This window comes from Panthera uncia (genome assembly GCF_023721935.1).
Source record: "Panthera uncia isolate 11264 chromosome C1 unlocalized genomic scaffold, Puncia_PCG_1.0 HiC_scaffold_4, whole genome shotgun sequence".
In the NCBI taxonomy this organism is placed as follows: Eukaryota; Metazoa; Chordata; class Mammalia; order Carnivora; family Felidae; genus Panthera; species Panthera uncia.
This window is the reverse complement of record NW_026057585.1, coordinates 104,470,408-104,483,927: the sequence shown is the minus strand read 5'-3', so window position 1 is coordinate 104,483,927 and position 13,520 is coordinate 104,470,408. Positions and strand designations below refer to the sequence as shown.

The 13,520-nt window shown below is 54.9% G+C and overlaps 1 protein-coding gene and 1 long non-coding RNA gene across 3 annotated transcripts; one reads left to right on the top strand and one right to left on the bottom strand.

Annotated features, from left to right (window-relative positions):
• Window positions 1–197: 197 nt before the first annotated feature.
• HES4 (hes family bHLH transcription factor 4) lies at window positions 198–1,918 on the bottom strand. Of its 2 annotated transcripts, none has more exons than XM_049618345.1 (4): window positions 1,829–1,918; window positions 970–1,065; window positions 772–859; window positions 198–675 (listed from the first exon to the last, which is right to left on the bottom strand). In XM_049618345.1, exons 2-4 carry the CDS (start codon window positions 1,048–1,050, stop codon window positions 314–316), a joined length of 531 nt encoding a protein of 176 aa, XP_049474302.1. In that variant the 5' UTR covers window positions 1,051–1,065; window positions 1,829–1,918; the 3' UTR covers window positions 198–313. The 2 variants fall into 2 exon arrangements, with proteins under 2 accessions (XP_049474302.1, XP_049474301.1); XM_049618344.1 differs by lacking the exon at window positions 1,829–1,918 and adding an exon at window positions 1,146–1,263.
• An 11-nt stretch (window positions 1,919–1,929) lies between these two features.
• Window positions 1,930–6,130, top strand: LOC125913258 (uncharacterized). The gene is made up of 4 exons (XR_007454955.1): window positions 1,930–2,294; window positions 2,902–2,964; window positions 4,202–4,262; window positions 4,802–6,130. It is a non-coding gene; the product is annotated as an uncharacterized LOC125913258 (long non-coding RNA).
• Window positions 6,131–13,520: the final 7,390 nt, after the last annotated feature.

The following is a 13,520-nucleotide window of genomic DNA, read 5'->3' as shown; positions in this document are numbered from 1 at the left end:
GGGGGGGGGGGGGGGGGGGGGGGGGGGGGGGGGGGGGAGGAGGGGCGGGAAGGGAAGAAGGGAAGGGCCGACCCGAGGGTGCAGACTGTGGGGAAGAGCCACCCGAAGTCCCGCCCCGGAAGTCCAGCGCAAAGTAACCAGCAGACCGCCCCCACCCCCAGCTAAGCGCTGAAAGAGACGTCAGACTAGACTCTTCACAAGGACAAAAAAAGATAAAAACTCTCTCAACGTGGGCCCTGGAAACAAATACTCTCTGGTCCACTCCCGGCAAAGGCCGCGGCCCTAGAACGGGGTGCAGCTTCCGCTACAGTCCTCACCGCAGCCACGGCCTCCAGGGCGCGCCCCGGCCCTGCAGGCCAGCCCTGGGGGCGGCGAGGGGCGCCCCGGTCAGGCCCGGCGGGAGCCGCAGCGCCAAGACCGACCCGGGGCGCGGCAGGGGGAAGAAGGGACCGTCAAAGGCCGCGAGCGGCGGGCAGCCGTAGACCTGGGCCGGGGGGACCGGGCGGCGCGAGGGCCCCAGCTGGCGCAGGCAGGCCGCCAGGTGGCCCAGCAGGCGAGAACGCACGTCAGCCGGGACGCCCTCGCAGCCGGCCAAGAAGCGATTCACCTCCGCCAGACACTCGTTGAAGCCGGCGCGGTACTTGCCCAGGATGGCGGGGTCAGCGCCGAGCGCAGCTGCGGGGGCGGCAGGGGACAGGCGGTCGGTTCCCGCCGCGGTGGCCCTGAGCGCCTCCCGTCACCTCCCCCTCCCGCGCCCCGCCCGCGCCTCACCTGTCACCTGTACGCGTCGCAGGCTCTGCAAGTGCCTCACGGTCATCTCCAGGATGTCCGCTTTCTCCAGCTTCGAATGGCGGGCGCTCTGGGGACAGGGACGGTGTGGGCGGCTGGCAACACGGCGGCGCGCCGAGGCTCCCGGCACCCGCCCCCCCCCCCTCCGCCCCTCGATCCCACCTCCCGACCCCGACTCACATCCTTCCTGAAGGCATCCAGGACGAGGGTCTTGAGCTGCGCGAGGCTTTCGTTGATGCGCGCTCGGCGCCGCTTCTCCATGACCGGCTTGGAGGACTGCGGGCCGGGCTGTGGCTGAGTCCCGCGTGCGTCCGCCCCACCCCACGCCCCCCACCCCGCGCCCGGCAGGTCCCCACCTTTCGGTGTTCCGCCGCGCTCCGGGGCTTAGCCGGCGCTCCGGCCGGCGGCGAGGCTCTCGGCTTCCCCGAGGTCTCCGCGGGCATGGTGCGCCCCCGCGCCTCCGGGCCCGCGCGGAGCGTCGCCGGCCGCCGGGCTACTTAAGGCGGCGCGGCCGCAGGGCGTGTGAACTCGGCTCCGCATTCTTTCCCACGCTCGCGCCAGCCAATGAGCGGCTGCGCTCCCCCTCCCCGCTCCCCCCAGCACACTCGCGGGCTGCGCGCGGGGCCGCCCGCCCCCGGCCCCCGCCAAACGTCAGTCAAGCCTGCGCTCCGGGCCCGCGACAAAGGCCACTGGAGGCGCCCTGCCCGCGCCCGCCTCCAGCTAGGCCGGGACGACGCGGGAAGGGCGCCTGCCCCCGCCTCTGCAGCCGCGGCCGGAGCCGTACGCCTGCGCCGGGCCTCTCCGGCCCGCCCCGGGCAGCGGGCCCCGCCCCCCTCCCCGGGCGGGGCGGAGTCGGGGTGGCGGGGGGGCGCGGAGTTCACGGTGGGCGGCGCGGGAAATCTGAAAGGAGAATTCTCCAGGGGAAATGGGTCAGACGCCCCACCCCCGCCCGCCCCGGGATTGGTGAGCCTTAGTCCACAGGCCTCCCGTTTTCCTCCGCCATCGCCAGTCCCCACCAGGGCTTAGGGTCTCATCTGACGTGCCACGCGCTTAGCCTCCCGGAGTCCCCACGGCCCGCACACCTCCTCAAGGCCTGTGACACAGTGAACACCAGCCACTGGGCAGGACAGAGGTCCGCTGCCCAAAGTCATGAGGCAGGCAGGGTGGCGTCACGGGACATTTAAATTGTGACATAGAACCAATGAGGGTGCTGCTGCAGGTAGAGGGATGTCACCAGTCACGCAGGAAGATGTAAGGATGTCACCTGGTCAGGCTGGCAATGCCACCAGATAATCAGAGGTGATATCTCTGGTGAAGGTACATGGTGATAGCCCAGACAAGGGGAGGTCATGGGGCTGGTGATGTCACATTCGTCTAGATTACCCAACAGCAAAGTAGGGCTCACAAAAAATGAGGAACAGTTACTAAAGTCTGCTTATTTCAGGGGTGCTGGGGGCTCAGTCAGTTGACCGTCTGACTTCGGCTCAGGTCCTGATCTCGCCTTGGTGAGTTCCAGTCCCGCATGGGGCTCTGTGCTGATGGCTCAGAGCCTGGAGCCTGCTTCTGATTCTCTTCTCTCTCTCTCTCTCTCTCTCTCTCTCTCTCTGCCCCTTCCCTGCTCAAACTCTGTTTCTGTCTCTGTTTCTGTCTCTCAAAAACTAAAATAACACATTAAAAAATTGTCTCTTGGGGCGCCTGGGTGGCTCGGTCGGTTAAGCGTCCAACTTCGGCTCAGGTCATGATCTCACGGTCCGTGGGTTCGAGCCCCGCGTCGGGCTCTGTGCTGACAGCTCAGAGCCTGGAGCCTGTTTCAGATTCTGTGTCTCCCTCTCTCTGTGACCCTCCCCCGTTCATGCTCTGTCTCTCTCTGTCTCAAAAATAAATAAACGTTAAAAAAAAATTTTTTTTTTTAAATTGTCTCTTTCTCTTAAAAAAAAATGTGCTATTTCAAAGTGATATAGTGGGAAAAACAGGACTATGTTTATCTTCCTGTTCCATATTGTTTTCATTTTGGGGGCTTTTTTGGTGGGTTTTGTTCTGGTTTGGGTTTTTGTTTTTTGTTTGGTTTTTGGTTTTTTAAGATTTTATATTTAAGTAATCTCTACACCGAAGGCGAGGCTCAAACTCACAAACCAGAGATCAAGAGTCGCAGGCTCTACTGACCAAGCCAGCCAGGTACTGTGATATTATTTTCATTTTGAATTATATTGCTGGCCTATACTCTTTCGAGTACTCAGAGTCTCCAGTCCACTGTGGCCTGATGGCAGTGTTGCCATCCATCCCACAGACATTTCTGGGGCTCACTGTGGGCCTGGCCAGCCCTTGGGGGGGGGGGGGGAAGCCTATCCTGGGGCTTCTAATCTGGTGGATGACAGGGCAAGCAAAATAATCATTCCTTTGGAAGTGATAGAAAGAAATGGGTGGGCTGCTGGGAGAGAAGAAATCTTTCTTTTCACCTCACGTCAAGGTGGGATCTTCTGGGGAGAATGCAGCTTTGCAAGGCCCCAGGGTGAGGGAGTGGCATCCCTAGAATTCGAAAGGGACCACAGAGGCCAAGGGAGGAGGGGAAGGGGCGGGCAGAGGCTTCTGGCTCCAGGAAGGATCTGAGAGCCTCAGGGGCCTTTTCTGAGCCAGGCAATGAGCCAAATGGCAGCTCGGAAAGGGTTGCCTCCACTGTTATGGGTCTCCATAGTGAGTGTTGTTGGTGCTGCCCCCTGACCCAACACCCATTCCTGGGGTCCTACTTTGGGGTCCCATCCAGAGGCCTTCGTCCCATTCCGAGGCTGATTCTAGTGTAGTGCCAGGCAAAGATTGCCCCTGCCCTCTACCGATGCCTCCCACAGTCAGCCTGGGGTGCAGGGATGGGGCAGGGGGCAGCTAAAGTTCTCCCCACCACACAGTCGCATACGGGCACCCAGATGAGGCTACCCATTCCCCTTTCCGGCCTCAGAGGAGCACGTGGGAGTGGAGGGGGCATTGGAAAGCTGCTGGGGTCAGGCAAGGTTCTTCCGAAGGGGACCCCACCCCCCCACCCTGCTAGCACGAAAAGCCTGGGAGCGAGATTGGTCTGTCAGTACAGGCCTGGCTCAGACTAGTCTTGCTGTCGAGGACTTGGAGGTCATGAGGATTCCAGAGGACAGAAGCCCTCGGGCGCCCTCGGTGGCCACTGGCACCTCCTCCTCTTTCCAGGAGTGATGGAGGAAGCTGCCTCCAGGACCAGATGTGGGTGGGCTCCGGGAGGCCCCTAGCCTCCTGTGGAGGCCAGATAGGCAGGGGATTCAGACTGGAAGGAGAGGCCTGAGGAACTACGTTTTTGGCCATTCTTTCTCTCACTAGTTGTTAGATGGGCTGACTTACCTTCCTATACCTGCGTCCTCGCCTGTAAAATGGGTCACCTTTCTATTTATTCCAGGATTATTGGGAAGATGAATGAGACCCTATTCTGAAAGCGCGCAGCACGTAGAGAGAACTGGGTACATGTCAGCTACCTTGTTGTTACTTCCCCAGGGGAGCAGGTGGGAGACAACTGGACAGAGGGGAGACTGAGGCAGGGGGAGACAACTGGATGAGGGGAGACCGAGGCAGGGGGAAACAACTGGGTAGAGGGGAGACCCAGGCAGGGGGAGACAATTGGATAGAGGGGAGACAGGCAGGGGAGACAACTGGGTAGAGGGGAGGCCCAGGCAGGGGGAGACAACTGGACAGAGGGGAGACTGAGGCAGGGAGAGACAACTGGGTAGAGGGGAGACCCAGGAAGGTGGAGACAACTGGACAGAGGGAAGACTGAGGCAGTGGGATGCCTGTCCTCAGCTTCATCATGTGCCCCACAGTGCTCTCTACACTCTGAGCACGCCCTAGGCTCATCCTCAGACACTGGCCAGAGAGGGAAGCAGGCCCCCACCCAGGGTCTCCAGGGGCCTGTGTCTTGGCCTTCCCAGCCCCAGCCAGCCAGGAGCCCTCTCTAGGCCAGAGCTTTCCCAACGGCACTTTCCTCACTGTGTCTTTCCCACAGGGCCGCACCCCCGCTATCTGTATGGTCTTGTCTCTCTGGGCCATTGTCCCTCAGACTGCCTCTGCAAGGAAGCACAGACTGGTGCCATGGAAAGCCCGCAAGGAGAGGTCCCATGGAAAGGCCTGGCGTAGGCATTGTAGCCAATAGCCCAGTCGTCTCGGCAAACACGTGAGTGAACCCCTAACCCGAAGTTGCCATGCCACCCACTTTATGTTTTCCCAGCTGCCCTGTGTGCTCTGCTCCAACTGTTTTTAACTTTTTTTAATAGTTCATTTGTTTTTGAGAGAGAGAGAGAGGGAGCGACTGAGCGCAAGTGGGGGAGGGGCAGAGAGAGAGGGGGGGACAAAGGAACCAAAGCAGGCTCTGTGCTGGCAGCATAGAGCCTGCTACGGGGCTCAGACTCACGAATCATGTCATCACGACCTGAGCTGGAGTCAGGTGTTTGCCTGACTGAGCCCCCCAGGCCCCCCTCTGTTCCAATTCTTGATTCACAGGACAGTTGTTTACTGTGACATCTTGAGATCATTTGCTACGGTAGTAGGAACTGGGATAGCTGGATGGACCAAGCCCTGGACCCTGGGAGAGGGGCCCTTTCCTCCCACCCACCTCTTCCTCGATGTCCTCATTCCCTATTTTCTTCAGCTTTCTTAATTTTTTGAAGTTTATTTATTTATTTTGAAAGAGTGAGAGAGAGCTCGCGGGCGTGCACGAGAGAGGGACAGAGAGAGAGAGAGAAAGAGAAAATCCTGAGCAGGCTCTGTATCAGCACAGAGCCCGATGCAGGCCTTGATCTCATGTGAGATCAAGGTCTGAGCCGAAACCAAGAGTCAGATGCTTAACTGACTGAGCCCCCCAGGCGCCCCTCCAACCCTTACAGAGGCTCAGTGGTTTTGAGCCCCGGCTTTCCATCTGATGAGGTGCTTCTTGGAGCCATCAGAGGTCAGCTGTCTGTCTTTTGTACCCAGGCCCAAGTGGGCCAAGCCCCAGGTGGCTGATGGTCCAGCGGGCATCGCCGGGGCCCGCTGGTGGTCGTGCGGAGTTGGGGGGGGGAGGGGCAAAGCAAGATAGTCAGTGTGGGAGTTTGTGGGGAAAGACAGAGGTATCTTCTAGGCCAGACCTGGGACTCCAGCCTTGTGGGCAGGAGGTCTCACATGGGCCACTGTGAGCATTCCACATGACAGTATGCAGCCAATGTCCCTTGAGGGCCTGTGAAGTGCTGTCTACCGGTAAACAGCCCCCATCCCCCTCCACCACAAATTTTGACATGGGGTTAACAACTGTATTTACACCCTGCCCCTCACATTCCTCGGGCGCATGGATTCCAGAACATCAGAGACACCACAGACCCACCACCTGCCCCTGTCCCCCCCCCCCACCCCCCCCGCCCCGTGTACCCTCTTCTCCTGCCAAGAGACGGCAGCCCATTGGCTCGGGCAGCTGGGACCAGAGCTGTCCAGTGACCAGGCTGGAACTGTTGCAGCTTCTCTCCTGCAAGGTGGGAGTTAGGGGCTGAGTCTTTTATTGGTGTTTGCTGGAATTGTAAAGTGACAGAGGCCAGGGCTGATGGGATCCAGGATGCAACATAGAGGTGAGGGAAGCATAATGCCCAGGACCCAGGCAGAGGCCAGGAGCACAGGCCGCGGACGCTGTTTAACATTCCAGGACGACCCTCATCTTCTGTGGCCAGAGGGGCATCTTCGTCCCTTACAGGACCTGGAACTGACACACCTTCCCTCAGCTCCCAAATACTTCCCCCCAGCACCCGCTGAATGACAGCACCGCCCCCCAGCACCTGCTGGGTGACAGCACCGCCCCCCAGCACCCGCTGAGTGACAGCACTGACCCCCAGTACCCGCTGAGTGGTCAGGGTGTTATCAATGCTTTCACCCAAATCTGAGCACTGACACCTCTCTACATTTGGGAGGTGACAGAAGCCCCTCCAAGCTCTGTCTGCACGGGACGCTGCCTGGCCCACTGGCTCCCCCGGGTGCTGCTGTTCATTCTTCTTGGACCGCTGCACCTGGTGAGAGGTGAGCTTCCTTGTGCCTCCTCTTCGGCACTTCCAGACCTGTCTCTTTCCTAGCACAAAAGCCCCAGATTTGAACCTCATATCATCAGATCTTAACTTGTTGGAGTTGTCTGCATGCCTGGGGGCTTCCCTAAAATCCTTCCTGTTTTACTCCTGATTCCCTGTCACTTTCCCCAACCACTCCTGTCATAGTTCCTGGTGATCTCAGAATCCACAGGGGATTCTCCAACCTTCTGTACATCCTCCCCTTCAGCAGTCCTGTCACCTTCCCAGCTGGCCACTCGCTCCCCTGGCCAGGGTCCTTCTCACAACCGCAGCCTCTCCACAGTCTAACCTCAAGGCCCACATTCTCTGACGAGTTCCCGACCTTGCAGCTCATGCCCTCCACTCCCCTTTAGCCCCGCCGAGATCTGCGGTCCTTGGATAAGACCCAGGTTAGTACTTTCTCACCCCCTGATGATCTTTCCCTCCTCTGTATCAAGAGAGACTCTCCAGATCAGCCACTGTGCCTGCTCCCTAACCCTACCCCCCTCCTCCTGCTTCATCGTATTCACTTGGCCAAACCATAACCCATGTTAAATCCCAGCTATCTTTGTGTCTTTGTTCCTTCTCACAGTTGGTGGATCTGGGCGGTGCTGGTGGCTTCCCCAGGGCCCCACTCATGCTGTCAGCTGAGGGTCAGCTAGGCTGCGGGGATACAAGTGGCACTATGTATGGACACGTGGGGTTGTGGTCACCGGGCTTCTGGCGCTCTGCCACGTGGCCCCATCCTGCCCAAGCCGGACCAGTTTCCTCACGTGGCTTGGCCAGCATTTCAGAAGGGTGAAGCGGAAACTCAGGGTCTCTTGAGGCCTGGGCTACAGAACTCACACGGTGAAACTTCTGCCAACATTTCATCAGCTGAAGCAGGTCACGAGGCCAGCCAGATTCAAGAGTGAGATGCCGTGGCTGTGTTTCTCTATCAGTCACGTCAATCTTCTGACATCCTGTAGCTGCATGTGGCCAGAGAGGCACCGAGCCACTGATCAGCCTTGCCTTACACTCTGGACCACGGGCCTCTCGTGGCTCTGATGCTGCCCAGGCGTCTTACGTTTCCTGGCCCCTCCCCAGCGTGCTCCTGAACAGCTCTAGCACACTTTTGGTCTCTCTCCCACAGTGCCTCCGCCCTGTCCTGCTCTCATCTGATATGGAGCTGAGGACACACAGGCCTGCAGATCACACGTCCTTTGGTTGAGCCCCGTGCTCTGCGTGTACTGGTGCTTCCTGCACGAGGCTGGTACCTGGCACCATCCCCTCTCTCTGCACCCTCAATCCCTCTCCCTGTGCCTTCATTCCCATTTTGCTGTTCAGGGTTAGAAAAGCACACACGGCATCAACTTATCAGGTCCCCACCTCACTTTCCATCTACCGCTGCTGCTCTGTGGCAAAGGTCCCAGAGCGACCACCTACCTCGTGAACCCATTTCCTCTCCTCCCTTCTGTCCAACTCTCTCCCGGTCTGCCAAGACTCTATGGACACCAAGCTCACCAAGGTCACCAGGATGTCCCTGTGGCTGATCTAGTAGTGACGAGGTGCCTACACATCCCTCACTGCTTCTTAGACCTGTCAACCCCTGATTGCCCTCCTGCCTCACTGCCACTCCTTCTGCCTTTCTGATTTCTCCATGAGTCCTCACTCTCTCTGTGTGTCCCCACTCCCTTGCACACCTCACTGAGGCTCCTGCTGGTGGCACTCCAATTGGTATCCACAGCCTGGGCTTACCCATGAACCCCAGGCTGTATCCTTTACCTGATTTTAAGTCTAATAGGCATTTCGACCGCAACATGCCCATAACCAAGTTCCTGATAGTGTCCTATGGTGTTGGATTTTGACTGATGCTCTTAGTTTCACACCCAACCTGGAGTTCCCACCCACTAGGAGGCCCTGACCACAGGGGCACAGGTGAGGAGGTCAACCTCCCTCTGGACTACTTTTGACCTGCCTCTACCCTGCACAGCCCCAGCCTCTTCTCTCCGGCCCAGCCTCTCACCTGCACTGACTAGCAGGTGTCTTCATGTTCTCCTGTGTAGCCTCAGGCTTCTGATGCCTTGTGAATAAGTCTTTACACTGATTTCTCTGTTTAGACAACCGGGGCGGGCAGTGTCTCTGCCTGGTGATTGGGCCTGACTGAGGCTCCTTGCCTCCTCTGCGTCGGACCTTTCTTGGAATTCTCAGACCAGCATTCTGCCGTCACGCTTAACACTTGGAGTCCACTCCCCACACTGGCCCATCAGGCCCTACTGCAGCTCTAGCTCCCTGATATATCCGAACGCCACTTCTGGCCATTTGCTCTCCTGCCACTGACTGTGTCACCGTCACCTTTTGCCTGGATTTTCACAGAATCTCCTGATTGGTCTCCAGCTCCCTTCCTGACCCAAGGTCTTTCACTTCATGCAGCCGTCCTGATGATCTTGTCAGGCCTGAGTGGAATCAGGCCAGGACCCTCCATGGTGAAAGCCTGGTGTGTTCAGTGGCCATCCACATGCCCTACTTCTCTGCATCCACTCTCCAGCCTCACCGCCTCGCTCATGTGCAGACACACTCCTGCCTCAGGGCCTTTGCAGCATCTGTGTCTCTGCCTGGGAAGCTCTTCCCTCCCTGAGGTGTTTACTCAAAGGCCGCTTTGGTATCTCCTCTCTGCCTCCCCCACTTCAGGACTCACACTCCCCCCTTTCCTGCCCTTTCTCCTTCCTGCTTATCCCTGTCAACAACGTGTGCCATCTGCACCTCCCCATCCCGTGTGATGTCTGTCCACCACACTAGAACATGAGCTCCATCTTGTCCAGGGTAGTACCTGGCATGTAGCCTTGTACTCTGTAAAGACGTGTTGGCCAAATGAATGAGTGACAGAGGTGGTATCTCCCAACATCCAGGCAATGATACCGTCTTTTCCCAAAATCAGTGTGGTGACCGTTCCACTGGCATCTGAGCAATGGAGGGATACCTTCCGATATCTGATGTCAAAATACGATTTTCAAGGCAAAAAAATCCCAAAAGGCAAACACGACTCCCATGCAAATGCAGAGCGAGCCCATGTCCAGTGTCTGTTTAGCTCACCAAAGAGGAAACCAACAGGTTCCAAGAGGCTTTGAGGGAGGAGTACAGGTCAGTACAACACTGGCAGATGTCACATGGGGCGGCAAGACTGTGTTTCTCCGGGATTGATGTCCCCTGTGTCTGGTGGGACGGATGTCTACACCGTATTAACTTGTAACTTCAAGGATATCAGCAAAGGCACCTGCAGAGAGACCTTCAAGGATAGGAAGGATCCTTGTGCCTGATTTCCAAGTTGAGGATAATTTTCTTAACACTAAGAACTGGTGGCCTCTCCCCCAACCATCCCACCTGAGTCTCCTCCTCCCCACTTTGGCCCCAAGGCCCAGATCCCAACCAGGTAGAGTGAAGGATTGTGTGGTGTGGCTCAGGGCAAGGGCTAGACTTCATGGGGTATCAGGGCTTTGTCTCCTGAGGCGAATTCTGCGGAGAGGGAGGATACGATGGCTGATCCTTCCTTCTCTTCCCCCTCCCACCTCTTCCTCTTCCATCGAAAGCGTGTGCGGAACAGGTCGGGCCCACAGATGCATCCCATTGGATTTTCTGTTTTGTGTCCTTCGCCATCAGCCTTGGGTTGGTCAGGTGCCTGCTGTTTCCCTGCTGGGTCTGGGGTGAAGGGATGAAAGTGTCATTTGGTGGCCAGGGACATTAGGGAGCCTGGTTGGGCACAATCCAAGCCCCTCCTCCCCTTGACGCTACCTCCAGCACAGCGGGCCCTGGGTCTCCACACTGCAGACTCCAGGCCTTGTTTTCATGTGGTCCAGAACTCAGAAGACTTGTCCCTAGCACACAGGTGGCCACATAGGATTACAGGGTGTGTCTGGATCTTGGGGCCATGTGGGGCAGAGTGCAGGTGTGCTTCTTCCTTGCCCTCACCAGCTCCTGTGGGTTTGAACTAAGTCCAGTGCCCCCCACCTTGTTCCTCCCATACCACGGCTCCAAGTCACTGCCTCCCCAGGTTAGCACAACCCCTGCATCTCAGGCCTGCCTTCTACTTCTCTTCCCCCACCCCCACCCCCCGTAGGCCATCCCTGTAGCAAAAGGAATCTTTCTCATCTGCAGACTATCTCTTGACTTCCCTGAGGACCGACCACCCCTATCCCAGAATCTGTTTGGAGGAGAACCGGACATGGGGCTGTTTGAGTGTCCCTCTAGGATAGCTGGTCAGTGTGGGGATAGCAGCTTTATTTCCACTCTCTGTCCTCCACTGAGTCCTGTTTTCCCTAGACACCCATTACAAGGAGCTGTGGCTAGGAGAGGGATGTGTCCACCGAGTGGGTGGTGAGGCTCTTGCATGAGAAGGGATGGGGTCCAGGACAGTGAGGTTGTGGCCCAGGTCAGGGGATCCTCGGCCTTCCTAGTGCTGGGTGGAGAAACAGAGTGGCACTTTTCCCTCAGAGCACGGAAAGGAGGGGCTGCCTATTTAATGAGCTCAGCCAGCAGATATTCACAACTAATTAGACTTCAACAATAAGTGGAAATTTGGCCCACCCAGTGTCTCTGGCAACACTTTTCCTGGTCAGCCACGGTGACCAACAAGCTCTGTGCCACTTTCTCAGCAAGTCATGGTGTGCCTGGGCTTCCAACATCTGTCCATCAGGAGGTCTGTGGGGGCAGCCCACCCTCATCATTCCACAGTGCATGACCTTCGAGCTGTGACCAAAGGCCCTTAGCTAATCAGACGTCATCCAGGATGATCGTCTCAGGGAGCAGTGGTTGGCCAGGTGGAAAGGTAGGGGAAAGGAATCAGATCTGAATGAGAGCAAAGATTGTTGTGTCTCATTAAAAGGTAAACTCAAAAATAAAACAAACTCAAAATGGATGAAAAGGCCTAAATGTAAGACAGGAAGCCATCAAAATCCTCGAGGAGAAAGCAGGCAAAAACCCTTTTGACCTTGGCCACAGCAACTTCTTATTCAACACGTCCCTGGAGGCAAGGGAAACAAAAGCAAAAATGAACTACTGGGACCTCATCAAAATAAAATCTACAAAGCGCTGCACAGTGAAGGAAACAACAAAACTAAAAGGCAACCGACAGAATGGGAGAAGATATTTCCAAATCACATATCAGATAAAGGGTTAGTATCCAAAATCTATAAGAACTTATCAAACTCAACACCCAAAAAACAAATAATCCAGTGAAGAAATGGGCAAAAGACATGAATAGACACTTCTCCAAAGAAGACATCCAGATGGCCAACCGACACATGAAAAAATGCTCAGCACCACTCATCACCAGGGAAATACAAATCAAAACCACAATGAGATACCACCTCACACCTGTCAGAAAGGCTAACATTAATAACTCAGGCAACAGCGGATGTTGGCGAGGATGCAGAGAAAGAAGATCTCTTTTGCGTTGTTCGTGGGAATGCAAGCTGGTGCAGCCGCTCTGGAAAACAGTATGGAGGTTCCTCAAAAATTAAAAATAGAACTACCCTACGACCCAGCAATTGCACTACTAGGTATTTATCCGAGGGATACAGGTATGCTGTTTCGAAGGGACACATGCGCCCCAATGTTTATAGTAGCACTATCGACAATAGCCAAAGTATGGAAAGAGCCCAAATGTCCATCGATGGATGAATGGATAAAGAAGATGTGGGATATATATACAATGGAGTATTACTCGGCAATCAAAAAGAATACAATCTTGCCATTTGCAACTACATGGATGGAACTAGAGGGTATTATGCTAAGTGAAATTAGAGAAAGACAAATACCATATGACTTCACTCATATGAGGACTTTAAGAGACAAAACACATGAACATAAGGGAAGGGAAGCAAAAATAATATAAAAACAGGGAGGGGGACAAAATGTAAGAGACTCTTAAATATGGAGAACAAACAGAGGGTTACTGGAGGGGTTGTGGGAGGGGGGATGGAGTAAATTGGTAAGGGGCATTAAGGAATCTACTCCTGAAATCATTGTGGCACTATATGCTAGCTTGGATGTAAAATAAATAAATAAATAAATAAATAAATAAATAAATAAATAAATAAAAGGTAAAGGTGGTAGATTTGCAACTAATAGAAGAGTCTGGGCTGTGAGACTAAAACCTCTATGAGATAAGAACTGTGGACATTCTTGGAAAGGTTTTTTTATTGTTGCAGTTTTTAGATAGTGAAGGGTTTAAAAATAAAATCAAGTATGTTAAATGACTTGAAAAGTTTTAAAGGTTTAAGGAAGTTTAAGTTAGTTTGTAAATGAGACAAAATATTAACTAAAGGTCCCCTTATAAGTGACCATTATAATTTCATAAGTAGAATATTAATGTTTGAGACTAGAACTTATATATTTGTGGCCATATTATTAGGTGCATACAAGTTTACAGTTATTTTCTTTTACCAGTGAACTCAAGCTTTTATTGTTACCTTCTGTATCTCTGTGACACTTTGCATATAAAGTTTCTTTGTTGATATGTTAATAAAATTGTTAATATGGCTACAACTGCTTCATTTTAGTTAATAGTCATGTGGTATGTTTCTTCCCATCCTTCTACTTTCAAATTTCTTGTATCCTTGTGTTTCAGGTGATTCCTGTCTTCTGTAAGCTACATAAAATTAGGTTATTTTTAACCAGCCTGACAATACT

Coding starts and splice junctions, on each gene's coding strand:
- HES4 (XM_049618344.1), bottom strand. CDS start 1,232: ATGCCCGCGGAGACCTCGGGGAAGCCGAGAGCCTCGCCGCCGGCCGGA. Junction 860..969: donor TGGATGCCTTCAGGAAGGAT/GTGAGTCGGGGT, acceptor CCCTGTCCCCAG/AGCGCCCGCCATTCGAAGCT. Junction 676..771: donor GCGACGCGTACAGGTGACAG/GTGAGGCGCGGG, acceptor CCGCCCCCGCAG/CTGCGCTCGGCGCTGACCCC.